The sequence below is a fragment of the Kryptolebias marmoratus genome, linkage group LG14 (assembly GCF_001649575.2).
Source record: "Kryptolebias marmoratus isolate JLee-2015 linkage group LG14, ASM164957v2, whole genome shotgun sequence".
NCBI classification, from domain to species: Eukaryota; Metazoa; Chordata; class Actinopteri; order Cyprinodontiformes; family Rivulidae; genus Kryptolebias; species Kryptolebias marmoratus.
The window spans coordinates 18,099,705-18,125,044 of record NC_051443.1 but is presented as its reverse complement, the minus strand read 5'-3'; the positions used below and the strand labels follow the sequence as shown (position 1 = coordinate 18,125,044).

Here is a 25,340-nt window from a genome sequence, read left to right as displayed (position 1 = left end):
TTTGCATTTTCTGTTGTTACATTTAAAAAAAAGCATTTAAATTTACTTTCCAGAATTTTATTGGCACAAAAATACAAAATACATGTATTTCAGTGGTGGCTCAAAAAAACTCAATCAAAAATAAACAAATAAAACCCCATTTTTGCGTCAGGGTTCTAATCTTATATGTGTGTTTAAAATGCACATATAAAATAAATAATAGCGCACAAAAAAGTTTAATTTTAAAACTGACTCCTGTGGTATTTATGTGTAATTAAAGATCCGCTTTGAGACTAAATGAAATAACTCTTTTTAGCTAATCTTATTGGTTATTATTGTATATTTTGCAGTCTATGGCTTCAGTAGGAGGTGTGTGTTATGTGTGTGTGTGTGTGTGTGTGTGTGCTGGCGGATAAAAGGGAAATAATTGCCATGTTTTCAGTGCATGACGGCGTTCGGTGCGCGTCCCCGCGGCAAACCTACGGCAGGGTGATTGCGCGCGCTCCCGCGGACTCGCCATAGAAAACAGAGCTTCCTTATCGGCTCGGGGGCTGCAGACGTGAGGAATTTCGGGATTTATTCTGGATACATCGGACGGAATATGGATTTACATTGGGTGTAGCGTCGCTGCGGACCGAGCCTGCTAGGCTGGGGGGAGGTTGACGGCAGGACATTAGCGAAACCGGCGAGAAAATAACATCTCTGTGTGTGTGTTTGTGTCTGTGTGTGTGTGTGTGTGTGTGTGTGGTTTTTTTTCGGGGGTGCTTTGTCTTGTCCACCTAACGATAGCAAACCATCATTCTGTCGTTTCGATCGCAAGGAATTCAGCTAGTGCTCGCCTAGCTGCTGCCCCGGGATGTATCATCATGTTGCCACCTAGAAGCGGCTGCTGAGGACGGCGGATCGTGAAGGAAAAGCTGAACCCCCCCTCCCTCCCCCCGCACCCCTTTTCCCCGGGTCCCAACGGGTTGACGCCGGGACCTGAATCTGTTAGCCGAAGCCGCGGAACCCACAGCTTTTCGGCGATATGGCGGAGCAAGGCTACTCCTCTTGGTGAGTGCGCACGGGCGCTGCGCTACCGATTAGTGGCTAGCTAGTGCTAGCCTGCTGCTAGCTCCGGCTCCATTGTGCCTTAAAGACAATGAATTCCGACTTTGTCTCCTCATGCACGCGTTTGTCTCATCGGGGCGACGGCTTCGTTTGGATTTCTGACCGTGTGGTGGCTAAAATATCACAAATAGGCTAATATTTCCCACCCACCTCCCCAACCACTCGGGCTAGCTGCGGCTAATGGTATGCTAACTTTATTCAGCTGCGGTCAAATCCAATGATGCTATTGTGAGAGAACCCTGAAGAGCTAGCCCTCCTGTTGACGGCTTGTTGTGCTCGTTTGGGGTTTGCTGGGAAACGTATTGTCCTGTCATTTAAAAAAACAACATTATTACAGGCTGCGAGAAGAAGGAAAACTAAAATAAACGCGAGTTTGTTTGACGGTGTGTTGACGTTAGCTCGGGTTTTTGTCGTCGACTGCACACAGCAACAAAGGTTATGCTAAAGTAGCATCGACAGGAGGAAAAAAAGCCTGTTTCTGTGTTGTGACTTGGCAGCTGTTTGTCAACATTTCTGGATTATGAATTTAAAGACTGGTTATTGCTCAGGTTTCACGGGAAAGCTTGGTCAGGTGAAGGTTTTTTTCTATTTTGGCCAACATCCTTGTTTACAAAGAGGAGCGTTGTTCCCCCATGAATGAAAATGACCACTTTGTCAAGGCCTGGTTTATTCAATGTAGGTAAGAGGAAAACTGTCAAAGAGGCTGAGTCTGTGGATCATTTGTATCATGTATCAACAGCATTAACTGTGTTGTGTATGAGGATCTCAGGCCATTCTGTCCAAGAACAGAAAGGTACATTTATTGTTTTGATATACTGCAAATGATTTGCATAATTTGATATCTCTCTCCTTTTTTTTAACTAATTAGCCTTCTAAATCTTTCAACTTGAGGAGTTTTCTGTAAACACCGATGATGGCGTAAGTGTATTTTTAATAACTCTATACACAAGAAGCACATCCGCTGAAGAAATCCCAGTCTTAAGGCCGAATACTTCTTATTCACACCAATCAGGTTTTACCTTTTTCCACGAATTGTTGATCATCTAATTATTCTGATGCTATTACGATTGTTTACTGGCCGACCTTCTGTGAGGTGAGTAGCTAGAAAATGTGTTTTTATCAGGGATTTAAAAGCAACATCCTTTCATATTCATCTTCTCTACAAAGTACTTCAAAACATGTATTTATAAGTGTTTCAGGGATGTTATAGTTTTTAAGAAGCTAATATCACTAGGCCTTTCTTCTTCAACATTTCCCACTATATACCTAGAATGTAAAAGGTAAATTGCACTTCCTTAATTTTTTTGCACTGATACTTTGTATCAGTGTTTAGTTCTAATTATGACGTCTTATTTAAGGTGTTGCAGGTTCACTTTGTAACCTGAAACTTTACATTGTGAATGGACCCCAGCTGGGTGTGATAACTTGGACAAAAACAAAACGATTTCACAATATCACAGAATTAAAGCAAAAGCTTACAAATGAATCACAACATTTATTTGCTTTTATTAAAAACAACATAAACGCACGTACTGTTATCTTTGCTGCTTAAATGATGTCACGTATTGCTTATTTATGATTATATTTAGAAGGGAAACGACGTAATGTTTAATAAAAGTACTTTTTAATAGGTATTTAATTTTAATGCACAAATATAAATAAGGAAACTAAGTGAATACAAGTGAACGTGTTGACAGTCGCTCCGTTTAAAATCAGCTTTTTTCTGATGTATTTTAAAACAGTTTTTTGATCAGCTTTATTTAGAATATTTTTATTTATGATGATATTTAAGGTCAGGGCTTTTATTTTAATCACAAGTACTGAGAAAAAAATTGAGATAACAGTTGGTTATTTATTTATAGCTGATTTATAATAAAAAGCACAAAATATTACTACGTCTCTGCTGTTCTGCTCTTTGTAAAGTAATGTTAAGAGCCCATCCATCCATCCATCCATCCATCCATCCATCCATCCATCCATCCATCCATCCATTGAACAGGTTCAGGAGGGAAACCCAGACATCCCTTTGACCAGCGCCACTCTCCAGCTCCTCCTGGGGGATCCCAAGGTGTTCCCAGACCAGAGAAGATGCATAATCCCTCCAGCGAGTTCTTGGCATGCACCGGGGTCTCATTCCAGTGGGGCATGCCTGGAAAACCTCTAGAAGGGGCCATCCTACCTAATCAGATGATAGAACCCTCTTATCCGACTCCTTTCATTGTGGAGGAGCAGCGGCTCTACTCCGAGCTCCCCCCTGGATGATGCAGCTCCTCGCCTTATATCGAAGGCTGAGCCCGGGCACCCTACGGAGGAAGCCCATTTTAGCCGTTTGTATCCAGAATCCCGTTTTTTCAGCCACAATCCACAAATGATCCGTAGGTGAGGGTTGGAACGCAGTAACAGTAAATCCAGAGCTTTGCTTATTTTTTGGACTCTGCTCTTCCTTCACCACGACTGCAGACGAGGCCCCAACCTGACGATCCACCTCCTCCATCCTAATATCGCTCATGAACAAGACTCCCAGATGCTTGAATTCCCCGGCCTGAGGCAGAGACTCACTCCCGACCCAACGCTAATCGATTAGCTGGGTTATTAGCCTCCGTAGCGAGCCTGCAGCGTTTGACCTGCTGACGTGCTAACCTTTGTAGAGCGTTTCAAACTTCTGTTTCTAAACTGCCTTAACTTGTAAAAGAAAGACGGGTGTCGCTCCTCTGGCAGCCAAACCACGACTAACCGTTTTATCTGCCGGATAAAATGTGCAACAAACTGTTGACGTTTTAGTGAGCATAAAAGTGTTTCATTTAACCAGGGGGGTGAGGAACAGCCCCCAGAAAAAAAGCTGTTTCTAGTGTTTTATTACAAGGCATTTAAATTGCAGGGATGCTATAATGGGACAATTGAGTGGTTTTGACAGTGTGGTGTTTTGACACAGTACCTTTTAAAACCCGTAATCAAGCCGTGCGTAGTCCTAACATGCAATTAAAAATATACCTGTTAGTGTATGATGACATGCTGATTGACTTATTAACATACAAAGCCCACCTGGAGGTCTTGTGAATAATATCTAATAAGTTGATATCATTCATTCAGTCATTCATTCATTCATAGAAGACCTTTGTGCTTTAAAGGTTGTATTTGCATTCTTTGCTAAATACTGTAGCTTTTCCTGGACTTGATTAATGATGTAAGATTAGAGTGAGGCTGGGTGTTTCAAAGCTGAATAATTATTACCTACACCTACTAACCTACTGTATATGTGCATTTAATCCTTCCATTATCTTGATTTTTTTCTTTATTTTTTTGTCACGGTAAGATATCTGTCAGAGATATTGTGTAAAATACAACATGTTTTTAACTTTTTAAGCCCCTTTCAAAGAAGACTGGGAAAATATTTTAAAAGTATTCGTCTTTCATGGAAGATTGGAACAGAAAACGATGAGAAAAACATCAAGTTGCAGTTTGAAAATAGTTCCAGTTTTGATGTAAGTTTCAGTTCTTATAATAAGCAAACCAAGCACACTTTTTTAAGTTATTTTTAACCTAATTTTTCCTGTGTGAAAGTCTAATTAGCATTTTGCACCAGAACCATAGAAATTTCAAAGGTAGGGAGTCCAGCTAACTGTTGAAGCTGGTTATTTGCTTTTTTTTTTTTTTTTTTTTTTTGCAGCGTTTGATGAGGACACACTGTCTCATCTTGCATTTTGTCAACGTGCATCTGCAAACTTTATAGCAATTTCACAAAACCATTTGGATTTTTGTGTATATATCTTTATATGAGCAAAACTGAACGCAAGAATTTGGGTCTACCACTTTTAAAACGACTAAAAACGGCATAATGAAACTAAAAATAATGTCATTTTTAGCACCCATTTCCACGTAGTTTCCCCACATTGGCACTTCCTCCTTCTCGCATAAGTCTAAGAAAGTGACCTTCCAACATTTTACCCGTCGTGCTTTAATGTTTATCTTCTGATTACAGCGTCAGACATTCAACTGCCAAACCGAACGCCACGAAACCTCTCAGGGCACATCTGATTTAAGCCAAATGAAAAGAGATTAAGCGGCCAGTTACTTGAAGGGAGGTAATTTGTCAGATTTGCGTCCAAGTAGTGGCAGTTAAAGACTCTAATACTGCTAATCTCAAACCTACGTGTGTGGTGGCATTAAAACATCGGTAATTGCAGTTAATTTTGTGTCAATTAAATCTCGGCTGGTATGTTATGATCAAGACATTATGTTGCTCTCCGGTCAGTAGCTATTTTTTCTTAAACATTAATTATTATATATAATGTTATTATTAATTAACATTAAACATAATTATAACTGAATTAACTGAATATATTAGCCCAACTATTGTGTTTAAATCTGCCACTGGTGGGTTAAACCAAAGCAGCTAATCTCCATCTTCATCAGACACTGAGCTTTTGATGGCAACCCTGTGCTCCTTATGTCTCCATCAGAAATGTTAAAACCCAGTCTGTGTTGTGACACACTTCTTATATACTAGTTTTGTAAGAAAACTGCAAATATGCATAGGTTTAGGAGATAACACATCATCTTTGGTTATCAAATAACTGAACTAAAAAGTGTGACATAACCTGTTGACCTAATCAGATATTTTAACTTGTAAGATGTGTCTGCTAAATTGATCTAAACAGGAATGTGCCTCTATGCATTCGTTGCCACCGCGACCTTTCACAGTAGCGAACAGGTCTTCAGAGTGGAGAAAGAAGCCGACCAAGCTAAGGTCCAAAAATATGTTCAAGTTAGTCCATCTCTTGCTCCAAAACTGACTCGGCGTGGATCTAGAAGTGGTGGGTCGCACCACGGAGGACTGAGTAGAATCAGACCCTCGGAGAAGACGATCCCTTTTTCTTATCTACCTTTTAAGTCAAGTCCTCAGCAGCATGGGAGACTTTGGAAGCCTGTTGTGTCCCCCGCTCAAACCTGATAGGATTAAATGATCCTGTCCCCTTCATAATTTTTTTTTTTCCAGCCACTGATTTATTCCTATTTTGCTCCATAATGCAAAAACTATGAGGGAAAAGAACGATCCCGTCTTTTTCCTAAGATAAAAGGGTTAAAAAAAAATAGCTCCTCTTGAAGCTCTAGATGCTCTAAAATTACATAATAAAACAACTTGATAAGCCGTTTTTGGCTGGAGGTAATGCTATGTAGTGGGGTATATTTTAGGAAGATTTAATGGTATCAGAAATGGGATCCCACCCAATCTTATTTCACATCTGTTAGTGCGGATCACAACGGCTCTGTCTGCTCTGCTTCTCAGAGTTTTTCTGCACAGGTAGCCACAGAGGCACACTTTATTTGTTGATCTACTGATTTGCGCAAAGCCATCAGGCAGTTTTTTAAACACATATCTGCGCTCTTTTGGCCCTCATAAGCAAATATGATGGTACTTAAAGGGACGTCTTCTTCGCGGCATTGTTTTGCGATCTCTGCTATGTGCGCAGACCTTTGGTTAGATTTAATTTGTATGTTTGGTGCATAAATAGTTTTTTGTTTGTTTGTTTTAACTACCATGTGGCTGACTAAATGCATATCAACAGCAAGTTCTCTTTATAGTTGTGTAAAAGACCCGATGACGTACAGATAAAGTTACAGTTTCCTTTTCAAAAGCTGTCCAGTTATGGTTTGATATACATACCCTGTACAGCTGCGGGTATGTTGACTCAGTCCTGACGCTTGGTAGTGGTAGTCTAGTTTCTCTTCCTCTTCGTTTTGCAGCTGCCAAAAGTTCACATTTGGTCAGACGGAACTCCTCAACCATCACATTTCAGATAACGCTTTGAAAGCGCTGCTTCCTCAGGTGAAGGCGTTTGTAGCCATAAGAAGTGAGAGCAGGCCTACGTGGTTAAATTTACTTGTTGCACTGTCCCCACTGGCATGAATATTTGCAAAACGAACTTTTTCTTCTGTTTTTTTTTTTTTTTGCCTTATTTCCTATCTGCGAATGCGACTTTTTTTTAGTTTGTGAATATCCTTCGTTTTTTCCAACGGGAAGGTTCAAATGAAACCCAGTTTTTATTATATACACAAAACCTAAACAGAGGGTGTCTTTAAGTTACAACATCTTAGCCTACTTTGTTCAGGTCCAGTGTTAAGTTGTGTAATGGGTATGAATTAAAAGCCACAGCAACAATGGCGTGTATTTTCAGTTGTTTTTGTAGGTTGTTATATATTTTTTTTAACTTGTCAGTAATGTTGACACTATGGCCTGGCATGTTTTTTTAGTATTTATAGAAATTGCTGCTTTCTTGTCTGGATATAGTGTTTTTGTTTGTTTGCTTTTAAACAAAATGAAAAATCTGGGTTTAAAACATCCTGACTAGTAGAGATAGGCTGTGATTTTTAAATATTCGACGTCTCTTTTGAATTTGAAGAATTAATGTGACCGTTTTGAGATTCATGGTTAACAAGAATAGTCGTCATAATCGACGACGGAGATTCAAGATAGTTTGTCTGGGTCAGTTTTTTTAGGCGGCACATTATTTTTTATGAACTTATAACTTCCTAAACGTTTCAACAGATTTTCCCCCTCACTGTTAGCACGACCTGTGTATGTCATGGCAGATGAAGCAGTCTGCGGCTGCAACAGTGTCATACATCCTGGGCTGGAGAACATTTCATCAACTAAAGGAGCGTTTCTAGATAATATTAAGAGTGATTTGCATCCTCCTGAACGCTTCATTGACTTGTCACAGGAGCACAAAACCGATGCACACCATTAAGTGTTTTTTAGAAACTGCTAGGGCTGCCCAAGTGACTTTTTTTTATTTTTGTTCCAATCATTCTATTCACTAGCTTTTAGATTTCCTTTTTTTGTGTATGTGCACATTTTCTAATTTTCCTCCAAATATGATTCACAATTTAATTTCATTCTCAAAAATAATGCATTTCTTACCAGTATTATTCACACAACATGATGAATATTTGTTTTTATTATTATTTTAAATGCATAAATCATAAGTTTGATTTTTTTTAAGTTTCTCATGCTGTAGTTGGCATTTAAAACCTGTATTTTGTATTTTAATATGCAAGGCTTTGCTTTCAGTTTATTTTGTAGTGTACTGTCAATGGTAAAGTTGGCTTTTAAATAAAAAAATTATTAATTTGGGGAGAAAATTAGTTGTTTAGGTTAACTGATTAATCATTAAATTAGTTATTAGATTATTAGAAATTAAAACAGTTAATAGAGGCAGCCCTATTTACAACACCTGACTGGTTGGAACGCTCTAACGGGATCATTAGGCCACGTTAATGTGCCGGTGTGTCTCCAGAGGGGGTGTTTTCTTCAACACAACGCCATGCCCCCACCACCCCCATCCAGCATCAAAGTGACAGGCCTGCAGCGTTTGTTTCTGCCATTGTAGTTTTGCTTTGAAAGGATTAAAAAGTGGAAACTACGGACACGGATGAGCTACACTTTTCCTACCAGAACACATGCCTCCTCCTCCACGTTGATCAGCTGGACTGGCAAAAAGGAACACAAACCTCCCCGGCTACCAGAATTAGCAGCGGCACACGTGTGCACAACGTTAGCCTCTGCTCCGTCAAGGCAGTAAAACTGGTGATAAATGGATTATAACTCACCACAAGTTTCTGTTTAATTATTTGTTTATTTTAATATGGGCAATAGTCCTAAAGATGAACGTAGTAATTTAATGTTCAGGTCAGTTTTGGTTCCTCTCATGCGTGTAGGGTGTGTTAGTGGGGTAGTATTCAAAGAATAATTGAATACTGGCTGACAGAAGAGTACTTTAGCTTGAAATTCCCACCCCTACTGTGTAGTGGAGTCATACTCTTAGACCGTCTCGTAAACATTTTTTATTTGGCAAACATCCAATTTGTAATAATAATAATAAATAACCGTAGTTAGTACGGCCAGCTCTGTGAAAGGGTGAAGTCATAACTGGGAGATAAGGAAAAACTTAATGGGTTCCTTTTTGTTAACAGGAAACCAACAGACCAAGACACTTTTCCTTCGAAGTTCCTGTTCTATGAGTTTGCTGTCAGAAAGCTAAAAACGATTGGGAGAGAGCACGGAGACGACATGTTATCTTCACACAGGCAGAACCGACCAGTCCGGTCTGTTCGTGTGCGTGTTTTCATGGTACTTGTACACCAACACCCGATGTGCTTTGTCTTGTTGCTGTTAAGATGATTGCTACCTACACTATGACAATAAGCAGTGGTGATTATTACAGCTGCACAGGATTTGGAAATCAGTAGGTTTCATACTCATTACTACACTTCTGCTGATTGGGACTCGTAGTGATTGTCTCTCCTGGCCGCATGTCAGGGTTTGGATGCACCAGCTGGCTTGAATCTGCCCGGAGAATGTCGCTGATCTTACCACCGTGGATGTTTGGATATGCCTCAAACTTTGTAGTTGTACTGCTGGTAAATGGTAATATTTTGATGGTGTCAGAAATGCACCATGCACTAGTCTAAAAGAAGATGAACGACTGTTCTGTTTGTGGGATTATTATTTTCTGATCACTGTCAGGCTGCGGTGATCGCTGATAATTAACAGATGTGATATTGGAGAGCCATCTGACTGCTGCGGTGTGACTGCTTATAAATGTCGTTCTTGTTTTTTAACAGTAAACCATGTTTGTAAATGACGGAGGCACAGAACTGGAAGTTTAAATATAATTCTGGTTGCTTGTCTGATTACAAGTGGAGGACAAAAGTAGAAAGAGGAGCCCAAATCAATATTTTTAGCCAGGAGCTACTGCCTGGACTGTTAGTTGGGAAACAATCTAACATTTAAAGATTAACCTTTGCTTCACATCTGAAGACTCCATAATAAGCTGTAACATGGACATGGCAGAGTTTGTGCAGATGATAGACGTGGCCGAAGTGCTGCTTTTTTTACATTTTGTAACACATTTTACATTCAGATTTATCAACAAACCACTCCTTAAAGGATTAATGTGTTCATTGGATTAATTCGAACATAAACACAAAGGATATAGGGGTGTGTGTTTGTATTAACAAATAAGTCCAATAATGTTTTGGATTACAATAAAGGCCATTGGCACATTACCACAGTTTTGCTTTTGAAAAAACCTTTTTGTAAATTGACATTATCTTCAATAGTTTTTAAATTGTCTTGAGGATTTTGATGCAATCTCTGCTTTTATTGGTCTGAAAAGGTAAATGCTTGAACAGGTTGCAGGTGGTTGTAAGTTTTAATCCCAACATCCTGTTACTGCTGAAATCCACTTAAACAGCTGCACAGCTGTACAAACTACTTTTTTATTTTTGCACCTTAAAAATAAACCTATAACAATTAAATGAGTTGACTTAGTTTGATGAAGCAGCTCTAGCTCTTTAAGAATTGTTTTGCAAAATTTGCTACAATGTTTGGGCAGATATTGATCTGTTTGGACTGGACAAATTAAAAAAAACACTCACCAGGAGGGGTGGGAATCTTTAGGCACATCGCAATTCGATTAGATTACCATTCAGAGCGACGTGATTATCAAAGATTTATTGATGCATTTTGATTATTTGCGATTATCAGGCCTGTAAGTGAACACCAGGAGGCAGATGGTGAGCTTATGATGCTTATCCAAAACACTAAAAACTGAAATGCAGAGACAGATATACAAATTGAAACGACTATGGCTTGTTTTTCTTTACATAAATACACACTGATTTATCTAATTTCCTGCATAATAAAGAGTCCACAGGAACAGATACCAAAAAAAAACATAAAACAAACCTCTATTAATTACAGGTTGATGACCAACAGTTAGCATAGATGCTGATTTAACACTGAAAATGCCATAAGAAAGCTAACACAATTAGCATCATGTTTATGACTGGGTATTTATACACAAATCAAACGTTTCAGAGTCATTACTAGAAACAGTCATGTTATGAAAACTTCAAGTATCACTTACAGATGTTTTGTGTTCAGGGCTCACTAAGGGAAAAGATGTGAACCTGTTTTAATTACAGCAGCTAGAGCAACTCTTAAACTGCAGCACAGATTAACGTTAAAATCGACTTCAGAATCCTCCTGGTCCGTCGATGTGATGCACCTGAGATGGATTATAACCCCCACCCTGTCACAACCTACGTAAAAGGAACACAAAGATTATCATTTAGTTAAATTTAGGGGTACAGCACCCCCTACTCGTGCTCTGAGAGGTTCAGTCTTCATCAGGATTGGTCTGAATGAACAGTCCAGGTATTACAATAATGTTAAAATAAAGCTGCTCTTTTCACTCTGTGTTTTTTAGTTTTTAGTTTGAATCACATTTGTAAAAAGACGCCAAAACAAAGCACCAGTTTAATTCGGCTGAATAACAAAGGTTGACAACTTTCCTAAATATTTGAACCAATTATTATCGATTGGATCAGAAGGAGGAGGCGGTTAACCCTGAACTGGAAATCCACCGATTGATCGGTCGTCAATCAGAAACATCGGGTTGACCGGCGCGCCCAGTCTGTCAGTCGCGTGTCTGCATTTTTTCGGGACTCAGTCTTTATCAGCCCACCTTGGCGTTGGCCGTCGTTAAGCTCTTCTCTGTGGTTCGTTGACCTGGCCCTTCGTGGCGGAGTCATGCACGCAGACGGTTTGATTGAGCACGGTATTGGAATTGTTATTGAAAACCTAGTCCGTCAGTAAACAAGGGCGTCTTATGGCGCTTTGGGCTGTCAGCCAGTCCTCAACAGTCGGTGATTGTATTTTGTTTTTAAATGTTCCATTCATCTATCTCACTCATGTTCTGCAGGCTTCTGTGCACAGAATTCAGACGAAGCAGTTCGATAGCAGAATATGAATGAGGCCCTTGGTGGATTAAGCTAGCTGTCTAGCTGCTTGCTGTGTTGACAGTGAAACAGTGGCATAATTAACGTCAGTCTGCAGAGGAACAAGGTCACTTTTCTAATCATCATTCGAATGCTTCGAGTCAAATTCCTTCTAAGACGTAGTTCATTTTAAGGTTACAATCAAAACAGACTTAGCTGGCTGAACATGGTGTCATATTTTTGACAGCTATGTGGTTGTGGGTTGTTTTTTTTTTATGACCCAAACCAGGGGTTGGTTATACAAGGGGCTTTTGTAATTATCCGTATTTGTGAAGATGGTTCTATCCGAGTGTGGTTTTCAGTCATGAGGCACCTGTGGTGGACAGAGCTACAGGATGCATCGATGTCCTGTTCCCACAGTAAACAATTTTTATTTTCTTTCTAACGGTCTTCACTGCAAGACGATACGTTTGAGCCTTTTGACTAAGTGTGGCGTGACAGAAATCTAATTTAGCGTCTACTGTATGAAATCTTGAGCAATGGACTGCGGAATTGGCAAGCAGAGTTATTGGAAGCAGATTTTTCTTCTTCAGACTCTGCTAAGAATGTGTGTGATGGTTCTGCACAAGCGGCACAGCGATGCTTTTATTTTATTTTTTTTTAATCACAGCCAGCATTTCATAACTGGTTCTACTGAGTTCGATAGAAGACGAGTCGAGCGTACGTGTGTGTGTGTGTGTGCTTCTCAAATAAATGCAGGCATGTCAATACATCAGCCTATTTATTGCCCTAGAAAATGCTGTGCATTAAAAAAAAAAAAAAAAAAAAGAGGTCAAACGATGTTGCTCCAGATAACTTATACAGATTTTTTTTTTTCTGTAAAAGGCATCTATGTAGGGATGTATACGGCACAAACTGTGGCTACATTGAAGCATGTTTGTTTTCGTCACTCTGTCAATTTTAAAATGTGAGCTGCGCACGTGACGCTCCTCAAGTTTTTGCTTAAACTCAAGTTTACGGACTCATTTTGTCAGATGAGGTCACGTTTGTAAAAAAAAAAAAAAAAAAAAAAAAAAAAAAAAAAAAAGTCATCGTCTTCCGGTTCGTGTGCAACCACCGTGTTGCTGCGTCGTAGTTTATTCACGTTTTATTTGCACATACTTATCGGAGTAAAGGTTAGCCTATTTGTGATAAATATACATCTTCTATTTATACTTTAGCATCCTATTGTGTTAGCATGTTAATCCATACGCCACCATTGAACAGGTTCAAACAGAAAAGGCCTGTTTTTCTTTTATCATATTTATTTTTTTGACTCTGTGTTTTATTTACTATAAAAGGACAGCCTAGAGGAGTAAATAATATCTTGCATCAAAATAAAGCTGAACATTTAGCTTAACTTCTAAAAAAACACTTTTTTTCTCAATATTTGTGTATTCCTGCAGCGTGGATCAGTTCAGTCCTGCTGCACTTACTGTAACGTGAACACGTGAAACATGGTGACAAGTGGGCATTACAGAATTAAATAATAAACTAAGGGTCAAAGCAAATAATTGCATATTTCTTTACGTTATTGCAGTGGCTCAATATATCTTTTAGCCTCACTGTTAGTTTCATGTCTGTTTTCCCTGCGTGTTAATATATCTGCCTAATGAAATATTTTCATACTTATTTGGTCGTTTTATTTTTAGTTAACATCGACTCCTAAACACAAACTGAATGCCCTGTTTATTAGACGGTATTTACTATGTTTAAATGACTATAATGTACATTTATTATTCCATGTAAGCAGCCAGGATGGCAAAGCTGGACCATCAGCTGCATCAATACCTTGAATAAAATTTAAGGCTTAAATTAACTAATCAACATCTTATCATTGTTGTGAACTGAATTTCCTTTTCAGAAGGACACAGTTAGTTCGGACTGTTTGCCTCATTGATTTTCACGATCAATAACTTTTCTCTCAATTCCTTTATAAAGAAGGCGCCAAAATTTGCAATTCTAATCCTCCTGCTGAGCTGTTTTTCACTCGTTTCTTTGTGGTTTTGCAGCGTATATTGTTTAGCGCATCGATCTCCGGGGATCAGAATATGTTGAGCTCTGTGCAACACAGCAGCGTTTTCACTTAATAAGCATCATCAGTCGGGTTCTGCAGGGACATGGATTCAAAACGCTCGTATTTGTGTTCTTTTTGTTAGCAAAAGAAAAAAAAAAGAAGGAAGATTTTTATGTTTTTTTTATTGCCATAAAATAGGCCATTGAGATAATAGGTCAGTAGTTTAACTACACTCTGCTGACCCAGTTCCCTGCAGTTGCACAACACACAGGCTTTTGTTTTAAATCAATATACTTGCTCGGTTAGTTTACACAGGCAGCGCTTCATAATCCTTATTCCTGGAATTAAATTTGCTCTTTTAATGCTCATTTTTGTCCTGTGTTTTTTTTATTAATTTGCCAAAAACGAATGTGATACTGCCCGAAAAGAGTTTAAAGTCCCCGAAAAGCAAAAATAAATATTGGTTTTGAGTTTCTCTCTTGAATGAAATGTGTGCGCAACTCAGCCAAACGTGACGACAACGACTGAGTTCATAAAATTGGGACTTGATGCTGCGTCGATGAGCACCGATCGACAGATTTCAGATCGGCTCCAGTGGCCTGCGTATCTAGGCCTCACGATTTGCAGAACTAACAGAACTGTTGTGGCTTTAACCACAAGCACTTCATATTTTTAAATACTTTAAAGCTCGAAACCGGCTTGTATCATATTGTTTAAACTGTGCAGCTTGGACTCACGCTGCCTGCATGTTGAAGCAGATAGTCGGGCTGTCTTCAGTGAAGGTTGATAAAACTGACAGGTGAAAAATCGAGCGGGGCGATGAACCCTCTGTCACCTTTCCTCTGCCCAAAATCAACTCACAGCAGATATTTTAGCTGCTTTACATTCTGGCTGCATGTGTGCACATATTAACAAAGCGTCAGATTATTGTTGTCCACCAAGCATTTGATTCTCTGCTTCATTTGAACTTTGCTTTCTGAGAAATGTGTTAAATTCTTTCTCGTTTTGTCATTTGTCTAATTGTAACTCGTTCGATGCACAGAGTGCAAGTGCAGCATTATTTCCAGTTTTAAGATGGGAAGAGGTTGGACTGTAACATACTTTACTCCTCTAATCTAAATTCCTCACTAAATGAGATATTTTCAACCAAAAAAAAAAAAACAAGAACTAATGACAGGGTTGTGTCGTTCAAGCTTTTTGCGTGACTCAACTCCATATTTTTCATAACATATATCCTCTTTACACTAAAAAGGGGATCCTCTTTTCGAAGCTTTTATTGCACAGCTGTTTGTGTTCATAAATATAAACTGTTTTTATGTCTCTTCTGTTTATAGGGCTTACTCCCTTGTTGACTCCAGCCAGGTGTCCACCTTCCTCATCTCCATCCTCCTCATCGTCTATGGCAGTTTCAGGTGAGAGTCAGTAAATAAAACTTTACGAGCCTGAGTGAGGCGATCAATAGCTTATAGAGCATTATCTCCGCCTCATGCAGGAAGCAAAACACTTAACTTAATATATATTTTCTTAAATAAGAGCATTATTTTTCCCTTCTTCTCTCAGTCTGGGAAAAGTCTTGGCACTGAAAGGGTGTTTTTGCCTTTATGTAACTTTGTAATATTCAAAGGGGTTATATTTTTAAAATTATGGTGCTCATGTGGTCAATTGAACCCTGAAAAATGCCCATAACGTAATTAATTTTTCATATTTGATAATTTATTATAAAATTACTGGCATTTTTCTCTCATCTACTGACTCATCCATTAGTTTACCAAGATCATCTTTAGCAACAGAGAGCAGCTTCCCCAAAACACAAAAGCTGCAAAAAAACCAACTATTTTTTCACCAGTTTTAGAAGACCGTGCTTCTCATAGACTAGCCCAGCCTCTTCACTGAGGCAAAAAGACCCACCTCTGTTCTTATTCAGTCTAACTCCTACCCACTTGAATATCTTACTTGAAAATCATTAAGGTTTACCTGCGTTTCCTGTTCAGCTCCACTCTTCAAGACCCTCACCGACCGGAGACATCGGCGTACCAATGACACGTTAGTTACAATATTTAAAGCAGTTTAGTGACACGTGCATATTCAGAATCAAGTATTTTAAACCGTGTGAAAGGCGTGGAACTGTCTTGACTTAGATTTGAGCTTTCCCATCGGACGTTGATGTCACAGTTGCCTTAGCAGACTTTAAATTGCATCACAAAGTTTGATTTTAGTATCTAATTTGCCTCAAAGGTCATTCATGTGTAAACCGGGTTTATATAATATACTAGTGTGCAGATCCCACCCTTTAAATGGATAAAAACACCATCGAGATGAAGTATTCATACCCTGAACAGCAAACATTTCTTTCAGCACACATTTAAATTGCAATATAAGCATGTTAATTATAACTTTATCATTGGATGAAGTTAGCTGAGGTTTTCCAGTGAGCTGTAATAATAAGAAAGTAAAAAAAATGTATAAATATTTATATTGTTTGACTTTAATCATTGTCATTTTCTTCCTAATCTCCTATTTAATATGCAAAACTGTTAACGCGTTGGATTAAAAAGTGCATTAATCACCTGGGCTTTTAATTTTATTTTCCATTATGTTTAATCTGTTACTGGGATTTTGATAAGGCTTGGTTAAAGTCAAATAATTTGCGGAAAACAGTTTTTCCCTCCCAGCTTTTAAACTGTATTATTTCTGCATCTGTATTACAGTTTTTGTCGCCTGAATGAACAAGAACCCTGACCTTACCCTCCTAAAATATCTCACCTGTTGGTGTCCGATTCACATCCTCACTTGCCTTTTTGTTCCCCTCTCCGTGTTGCAGGTCATTAAACATGGATTGTGAGAACCAGGAGAAGGATAAAGATGGCAACCCTTCGACAACAGGGTCTTTTAATAACAGCAACACAAACAACAGTAAGTGTGAAAACGCAGACGAAATACCTCCTCGTGTTAATACTAATAGCTGCTGTTTGTCTTTAAATGTTCTAATGTTTATTGTTTTTAATGTTTTTCAGGCATTCAAACTATAGACTCGACGCAGGCCCTGTTTCTGCCAATAGGAGCGTCTGTGTCCCTTTTAGTCATGTTCTTCTTCTTTGACTCGGTACAGGTGGTGTTCACCATCTGCACTGCAGGTAAGCACCGCTCCTGAGCGTTAACACGAAAACACGCCGCACGCAGAATTATTATAGAGCGTTCGCATTTCTGTTCGGTGGTCGCACAGCGGGGGCTTCCTTGAATCCGAAGACCATTACGTGCCCCATTAAACTGACAGGAACGACTGCAACAAGCAGTCGAGGTGTATTAGGCTGAAAGTCTCACTGCTGTGCTTCTGTTCCCTCTCCTCAGTTCTCGCTACAATTGCATTTGCATTCCTGTTGTTGCCGATGTGCCAGTATCTGACCAGACCCTGCTCCCCGCAGAACAAGTAAGGCAGTCGTGTGGCTTTTTTGTGTCTTTAACAACTGGCTGCGCGCCGTTTGGTGCCTCTCGCAGACGTCCGTGAAGCTCAGCGAGTCGGCGTGTTAGCGCATCGTTCTCGTCTCAGATACCATGAAGCGCTTTGTAATTCTAAAATAGAAAAAACGAAAGAGAGGGTTTGAAGTAATAATACTGGAAATATATTAGAAATCGACTTCGCTACTGGATTAAAATAGTTGCCGAGCTTTTCTCCCTCATTCTCATCCGAAAGAAAGCTGATTTATCTAAAAGGTTTAGCTTCTGAGTTTAATTTTCTGTAATATTAAACAGTTTCTGCCTCATACGGTGAGAAAGAAGCGCAGATCAGAAGCAGCAAAAACTGGTTTTATAACTAACAGAAACACCTTTTTGTCATGGATTTGTATCATATAATGATTCACCACGGTTGGATAACTGTTAGGGCACATTATGGCAGCTGGTAACTGATATACATCACCGATTTTTACTTTTTATTTTTGGCTAATATGTTTTTTTTTCATTTAACAAAATAGCCCTAACAATAACTGCTCAATTTAAATCAACTTAAATTTACCAAACCTTAAAAGAACACCTACAAATAATATATAGAAGAGCTTTCTTGCTTTAAAAATAAATAAATAAATTGTGAGCTACAGTAAAATGGTTGTAGCAGCTGCTTCTGTAGCTTCGTTTTCCTTCTTGATAACTGATTAAGTTTGTGCAGGTATGCCCGACTGCCAGTGTTTAAAAGTGTCCAATATCAGCCGATTAAAATCATTAAACATCCAGAAATAACTTCACCTTCTGCCCAAACCTTGCATGTTCCGCTTTGCATTTAATTAGTTACCGTTCTGTCCGCTGCATATTTTTAGAATAACACTTTTACGAGTTTCTGTTGATCTTTTAATAAATGTTTTATCATAAGCAGATATTTGACCGGCTGCCCAGTGGTTGTAATAAACTATCAATTAGTAATAAGGCAGCTGCTCGGTGATGAACCGTAAAAAGCTCGGTTTGATTACAGCGTTTGTCTCACACGTGTTCTTTCTTTAACGCAGGATTTCATTTGGCTGCTGTGGACGTTTCACTCTGGCCGAGCTCCTGTCGTTCTCCTTGTCCGTTATGTTGGTTCTCATCTGGGTTCTGACGGGACACTGGCTTCTCATGGACGGTACGTTGTTTTTGTTCTCTCTCAAGGTTTCTTTTGAGTGTTTTGCAGCAGGTTGTGTAAGACAAGAATTGGGACGTGGAAAAGATCCCTCGGAACTGCAGGGTTGCGTTTGATGCGCATTTAATGACATTATTCATCCAAAAAAATACACCCGAAGTGATCAGGGATGAGCGATAATGTTCTGACTGTTTTTCTGATATTCAAACTAACTTTTTAGAAAATGCACTGAAACGCCTGGTGTGACATTATGAGAGCTTGTACGCTGGCTGGTAATTATGTTACAAGGCGAAATTCAGTTTTTATCGTCCTCTGGGGGATGACTAAACCCCGAATGACTTCTGAGATAAAGATTACAGTTCAGGTTTTTACAGCAGTGCACTTTATTCAAACAGGAGAAGGAATTCTGTCTGTCAGCTGCTTTATAAAATATTATCTATTTAAAATGACTGGTTTTCATAATGTTTAATATCTTATTTACTAGAGCGCCATTGACTGGAAACTTTAAGCATTTCATGCCGCCTTGGGACGAAAAGCCAAAACTGTGCCGATCGAAATTAAAAGCATGCGCGGAGTAGTTGCAACCGTTAGTAAACGGCCTTTTTCTGGTTTGTTGTTTAAAATGGGGGAAAATGTGCTTTTCCTCCCTGCAGCTTTAGCCATGGGCTTGTGTGTCGCCATGATAGCCTTCGTCCGACTCCCCAGTCTGAAGGTCTCCTGCCTGCTGCTGTCAGGACTGCTCATTTACGATGTCTTCTGGGTAAGACGTGCCGCCACATCTGACTTACCCTGGATCGCACGCTAACGACGAACAATGTCTGTTTCGGTGCTGTTAACAAAGATATCAGATGCATTGTGGCACCTGTCGTTCTTTGTGACGCGTAACGAGGTGTCGCGGTCAGATCGTCAACACACCTGACAGACTTCCTTCCCCTCATGCTCCTCGTTTCAGGTGTTTTTCTCAGCGTACATCTTCAACAGTAATGTGATGGTGAAAGTCGCCACCCAGCCTGCTGAAAATCCCATCGACGTTCTGTCCAGGAAGCTCCACTTGGGACCAGGAATGGGCCGGGACGTGCCCCGGCTCTCCTTACCCGGCAAACTGGTGTTTCCAAGGTGATACTTTTGTTACAGCGGCGCTTAAAAGTTCATGAATTCTCAACAAATTTTCAGGTTTTACAACTAAAACATCATCAGACCTTTAAATATGTCCCAACGTTAGATGAAGAGAATTGATTGAAAGTAAATAAGACCAAAAATGTATTCTTTTTATTGTCCAATATTTGTTGGAAGAAGTATTTCTGCTCAGTTTTTTTCTTGTATCTTTTGAGGTGTAAATCTGCCAGCTCCAATGTAATTATAGAAAGTAGTGGAGTTTGTCTTTTCTTTTTTATTTTATATATATTTATCAAACTGGTGTTAAACCAGCGCCAGTTCTTTCTGTTTCCACTGAGCTTCAGCATCACAGACTGGTCCTATTTTAGCCTAAACTCTTTGTTGGGATAAAAAAAAATCTGTTTCATTAGAAGCTGAGGATGGGCTCATAAAGACCCACAGTCAAAGACAATGTGAGCGCCATGTTTAGAAGATTCAAGTTGATTTTGCTTTTAGTTTGTTTAACTAAAAATGGAGCTTCAACGTTTGTAACATGTTAAATTAGCAGTGGAAAAATGTGAGCTCATTGTTTCTCAACTTCCTGCTGTTTATTATTATATCTTCAGTCACTTTAGGACAACTAGCTGCCCTTTTGTAAATTAGGGGGTTTTTGAATATTCAGAGTCTAGTTCAAATGGGCAAATTAAAGCAATTGTTGCAGCCATCTTTTAATTTTATTTTATCTTTTACACCGTCACCTGGTTCTGACACACCAGGCTGTTTCCTAATGGTCTTTTTTTTTAGTTGTGTTAAAATAAAAACACCCCACTGGAGTAGAGAAGAAAAGCATCTCAGTCCCAGCAGTCTTTCTGCCGCCGTAGTTTATTTTGAAAGGATTATAAAGTGGAATGAGCTCAGCCTTACAGTCAGACGATTCCCCCTCGACGTTGATCCATTGCGCTGGAAAAAATGAGCTCTGTTTCATCGGACGGGTTTTCAGCTGCAGGACTTGGGGTGAATAATAAATTTAATTCACCTCCAGTCCCAACCGTGTGGACTCGGTCATTTTTAAGCGAAAACACGAAACAGACAAGGGTCCTAAATCATACGACTGAGGTTGGCGCTCGTTAGGACAGCTTTCTCTGCTTTTAAACAGTTTGTTTTTGTGTTGACGCTGGTGGTAAATATTAATTAGCCCTTCGTGAGTAAAGGATGAAACACTTCGAGGAGCATGAATTGCTGCGAGGTGGTCTTATGTTTGGAGCAGTGGCTGTTGGGAGGACGGTGGGGAGGGTGGGTAAATATTCAAAGAAAAACTGAATAATTACCAACAAATTCCATTCCTCTTATAAATATTGTTGAGTCTTTTATTATCACCAGCTTGTTTATAGTAAATAACTCCTGTTTGCAGCACCGTTTATAAAAACCGATTAGAGGTCAGAAGTCCCAGTTGGCATTGTAAAGTTTCTTTACAGACACCCTTTATTGTTTTAAAACAGTGTTTAGAAATTAGACTCGTGCTATTAAAAGATGTTTTTGCAGGGATGACAAAACAAACAGTATGATTTGTGTCATAATTTAAAAACCTGTTCAAAGAAGTTGAGCAACAGATGTTCTGAGTGACGTGATGACGTGGCTCTGAGTCAGCTCCCTGATTGTGGGAAACCAAACCATGGTCCCCCCCGGTTAATAACCCACTCTGAAACCAGCCTCTGTCCGCCGCTCGAGCCACTTAAATGGAAATGCCCTCATTGTGACCTTTGCGCATTCTTTCAGGATCCATCACTGATCAGGACCGACCTGTTCTGGAGCTCATCTAGTTTTTCCTAAATGCTATAAAAGGAATCCATCCCTGCAGCGCTTCCGTCCTCCACTGGTGGATTACAGAACAGTGGCTCCCAAAGATGGGGTCAGGACCCTGCTACAGAATTTGCTTTAAGTGAAGAACCGTCTGAGTGTATTTACAGACTGGAAAAGAATCAGTTTGTTTCTCAAATTAGATCGTTACGACAGACTGACCCACACTGTTAATTGCAGGCGATCAGATGTGTGTGAGTGTGTGTGAGGACTTCAGCAGCCTGTCGGATGTGGGATCAACCTTGATGTCGTTGCTAATGTAAGGGGCACAGCTACATCTGAGGGGTGGCTGTGGGTCAGTGGTTAGAGCCGTCATCCTCCAACGAGAGTGTCGGAGGTTCGATTCCACCACTAAATGGAACTTTGCACATTCTTTCAGGATTCATCACTGATCAGGACCGACCTGTTCGTCCGTCAAAGTGTCCCTGGGCAGGACACTGAACCCCTCGTTTGATGTGGAAATGATGCATTCAGATTAACTTGAGATGTAGTAGACGTGTGTGGTAAATGAGGGCCCAGACTGTGTTGTAAGGCGCTTAGAGAAGCCTGGTTGGCCAGAAGTATTGTCCATTTACAACACTCAGGCTTTGGCTGCACCTAAGTCTTCCTTCAAAGTGTCTGCACAGTTTATTTTAGCATCTCTCTCTGTTTGATAGCAGCTGGACTCCGTTTTTAGCTGCTGATGATTTCCTTATGTCGTCCTCTCAAAGAAACAGATGTTCTTGTCATTTTTTTAAACAGGTCTTGAGCAATAGTTTCCTGTTCTTTCAGAAGTTCTTCTCTCGACATTGGCTCATTTTCAGTTCACTCAGAATTAGATTTTTTTAGTGGTAAGAAAATGCAATTTTTTTTTTTACTAAGGTTGTTCACATTATAATTTAAACATGTTCTCCACCTTGAACGGTCCACGGCCCTGAAGCGACCCGCGTGGGTCGAGGACGTGACGTCACGAGCAGCACACTATGTTTAGACAAGTAAATATAACCGCTACACATGTCGGTGTGTGTGAATCTGTCCTGAAGTTCTTGTGCGATCAGAGCTGCCAAAATTATTATCTTTCATGCTTGTTTCATCCAGCGTTTACATTTGACCTTGCAGCTTCTCTGGCACAAAGTTGCCCCTCTGGAAAAGAAGCAAACTCATGTATCGATCCCGTTACGCTTGCATTGACAGGATTCTACACCAACATTGGTATAGATGATATCAGTATTAAGAACGATCCCAATCTCCCTTACTTCAATGATGTAAAAGTCAAATGAAAAGCGACGGTAGATAGATAGAGAGATGAGATGAGATGTGATGCTGCAGTAAGAAACAGAAGATAGATAGATAGATAGATAGATAGATAATGAGACGTTCAGACTTTGCCTGCGGTGTAAACGAGTATATTTAGTGGATGAACCAGTGTAACAGACAGCTTAGGCAACAAGTAAAATGTATTTATTATTATTTTATCTTTTATTAAAATTTTGGCTCCACAAAACCAAGCCTAAGATGGTAGTTTAATAGCCAATAAACCCTGATAAATCTCAGGCTGATGTGTCGTGAGCTCCTAAAATTAAAAAGAAGTATCTACAGCAGAAGAAGTGATGCATCATTCTTGATATAATCTGTGTTTTGTGTCAGGTTTTTTTTTTACTTTCTGTAACTAAGGTACTAAAAGTGTTCTGAAAAAAGCTGCAAAACGTCTGAAGAAAAACTATGAAAGACCTTCAAAAGAGAAAGATCAATTTAATGGATTAAATGAAAGTCTGACTCCTTGGAAACCAGATGTGAAGGAGTGAGGGATGACTTTGCAGGGAGATTTTTAATAAGACTGTAGCATCAGTTTAATACACTTGTTTAGCGATTTGTCATATTACAGTTTGGCGTCTAATCTGGTCCTTTTACTCGGCTTTCACAAAACCGAAACGAATTGACGACACGCGCGGCCGCGCTGATCTGTTCTCGTATTTCAGCTTTGCTTCCGCTCTTTTGCCCTTGCGCAGTTCCACGGGAAGTCACTTCTCCATGCTGGGAATAGGAGACATCGTGATGCCGGGGCTGCTGTTGTGCTTCGTCCTGCGTTACGACAACTACAAGAAGCAAGCGACCGGGGAAGTCCCAGGACCCGGGAATATGTCTGGACGCATGCAGCGTGTATCCTATTTCCACTGCACTCTCATCGGATACTTTGTGGGTAAGTAACGAATCGATGGGCGGATGGATGTGAAAGATCATGACTTTTGAAGTGTCTGCTCATTTTAGAGGTGAAAGTTTCAGCAGATGTTCAGTTGGCTTTATGGTGTAAAACACAGCCTACCTTTAGGAGGATTAGTTTGTTTCGGCGTTTCTTGAACCTGTGGTCTCCTCAGGTCTGCTGACTGCCACCGTGGCCTCTCGGATTCATCGTGCTGCTCAGCCCGCGCTGCTCTACCTGGTCCCCTTCACCCTGCTGCCTCTGCTCACTATGGCCTACCTGAAGGTAAACCCATCGGAGTGATCAGTCTTTAATTAAGATACGCGACCACGCTTTTCATGTCGGCTCAAATTTAGGATTTTTGTGACGATCTGAAGATCTGAACTGCCGATTCCAGTTCTGACAGATTCTAGTAGTTTGCTGAAAACTATAAAGAGAAGCATACAGAGCCTTTTGCTCTCTAATTTCTAGAATTGAAAATCTGATTGTTTTTAAGAAAAAAAACACAAAGTTACTGAGGTTTCTTTCTGTTACTGAGATTCTACAAACATCGCAGCAAATCACAGGACAATAAATCTGTTGTTTTGTCTTTTAAAAGAACTCAATATTTATTTATTTATTTATTTATTTATGTAGCTAGCTCGTTGGCTAAGTAGGGTCAAGACAGTGGGAAGCAGAGGAGCGGAGGGTGCTGCAGCACCCCCCGATGGATGCCAGACGACATGCATGTCCAGATACATAGTTAAAAACAAAACGAATAAAAACACGTTTCGTTCGTTCTGTATGTGTTTAAATTCCAACATTCTGATGCGGACGTCTGTAAACCTGGTGTATAAACCAGAGCTGTTTGTTGTTTTGTTTTTTATGTGTGCAACATTTTACAACCTGTCAAAACCCACAAGAAGGTGGGCAGATTAGCATTACGTCATGATTTCATAAATATCTTCATCAAAAATATGCAGCTTGTCTTTAATGTCCAAACTGCCAGTGTGGGTTTGGCTGCGTATATTTGGTTTTATGACAGACTTTGTGTGTCTCTTTAGGGTGATACAAACTTCACTCATGCTCACCACATATGTGCTCACAGCTACGGTTACGGTTCGTTCATAACCACTGGAAGATGTTGCAAAAAGATCGGAAATTAACTGAACTTATTTCACTGAGTTCAGACTGAGAGCACTGGCCTCCTCAAATTGTGTTACATAATTTTGAATGGCATTTTAATTGTGTAATCCAGTTGTCATTGTTGCGTAACTTGTGCCTCTTGGGCAGGACTCCTTAAAAAAAGACAGAGGCTTTCCTGGTTAAATAATAATAATTTTGTTCATAAACGAAGACAGTTTCTGTTCATTAGGTTGTTGGAGCTGAAAATCGTCTGCGTGGTGCATTCATTTCAGTTTGTAAATTTGTCAGTAAATAAAAAACTGCAGAATTAAACTTGCAACAATCGTCTAGAAGGAAGGCCTAACTCGTGATTATTTATTGTATGACTGTCTCTGAGATTTCTTCGGAGCGTCGAGCGGCGTCTGATTAAAGCCCCCGGTCGTGTGCTTGTGATCCGCAGGGAGACTTGCGGCGCATGTGGTCCGAGCCTTTCCACGCCAAGACCAGCAGCTCTCGCTTCCTGGAGGTATGATGCAGCCGAGGCGGACGAAGAACCAGCGCGCGGGGGG

The 25,340-nt window shown here is 39.8% G+C and overlaps 1 protein-coding gene across 1 annotated transcript; it reads left to right on the top strand.

Moving 5' to 3' along the window:
- The first annotated feature begins 448 nt into the window (after positions 1-448).
- sppl3 (signal peptide peptidase 3) lies at positions 449-25,340 on the top strand. Its single transcript, XM_017410488.3, has 11 exons — positions 449-1,032; positions 15,265-15,342; positions 16,752-16,843; positions 16,945-17,064; positions 17,279-17,357; positions 18,427-18,539; positions 19,190-19,296; positions 19,489-19,652; positions 23,477-23,667; positions 23,843-23,952; positions 25,232-25,340. Exons 1-11 carry the CDS (start codon positions 1,007-1,009, stop codon positions 25,301-25,303), a joined length of 1,152 nt encoding a protein of 383 aa, XP_017265977.1. The 5' UTR covers positions 449-1,006; the 3' UTR covers positions 25,304-25,340.

What these genes read in the sequence shown, in the direction of transcription:
- sppl3 (XM_017410488.3), top strand. Translation starts at nt 1,007, where the DNA reads ATGGCGGAGCAAGGCTACTCCTCTTG. An exon ending in ACACTGGCTTCTCATGGACG is followed by an intron (nt 18,540 to 19,189) that starts GTACGTTGTTTT and finishes TCCTCCCTGCAG; the next exon opens with CTTTAGCCATGGGCTTGTGT. An exon ending in TCTCATCGGATACTTTGTGG is followed by an intron (nt 23,668 to 23,842) that starts GTAAGTAACGAA and finishes TGGTCTCCTCAG; the next exon opens with GTCTGCTGACTGCCACCGTG.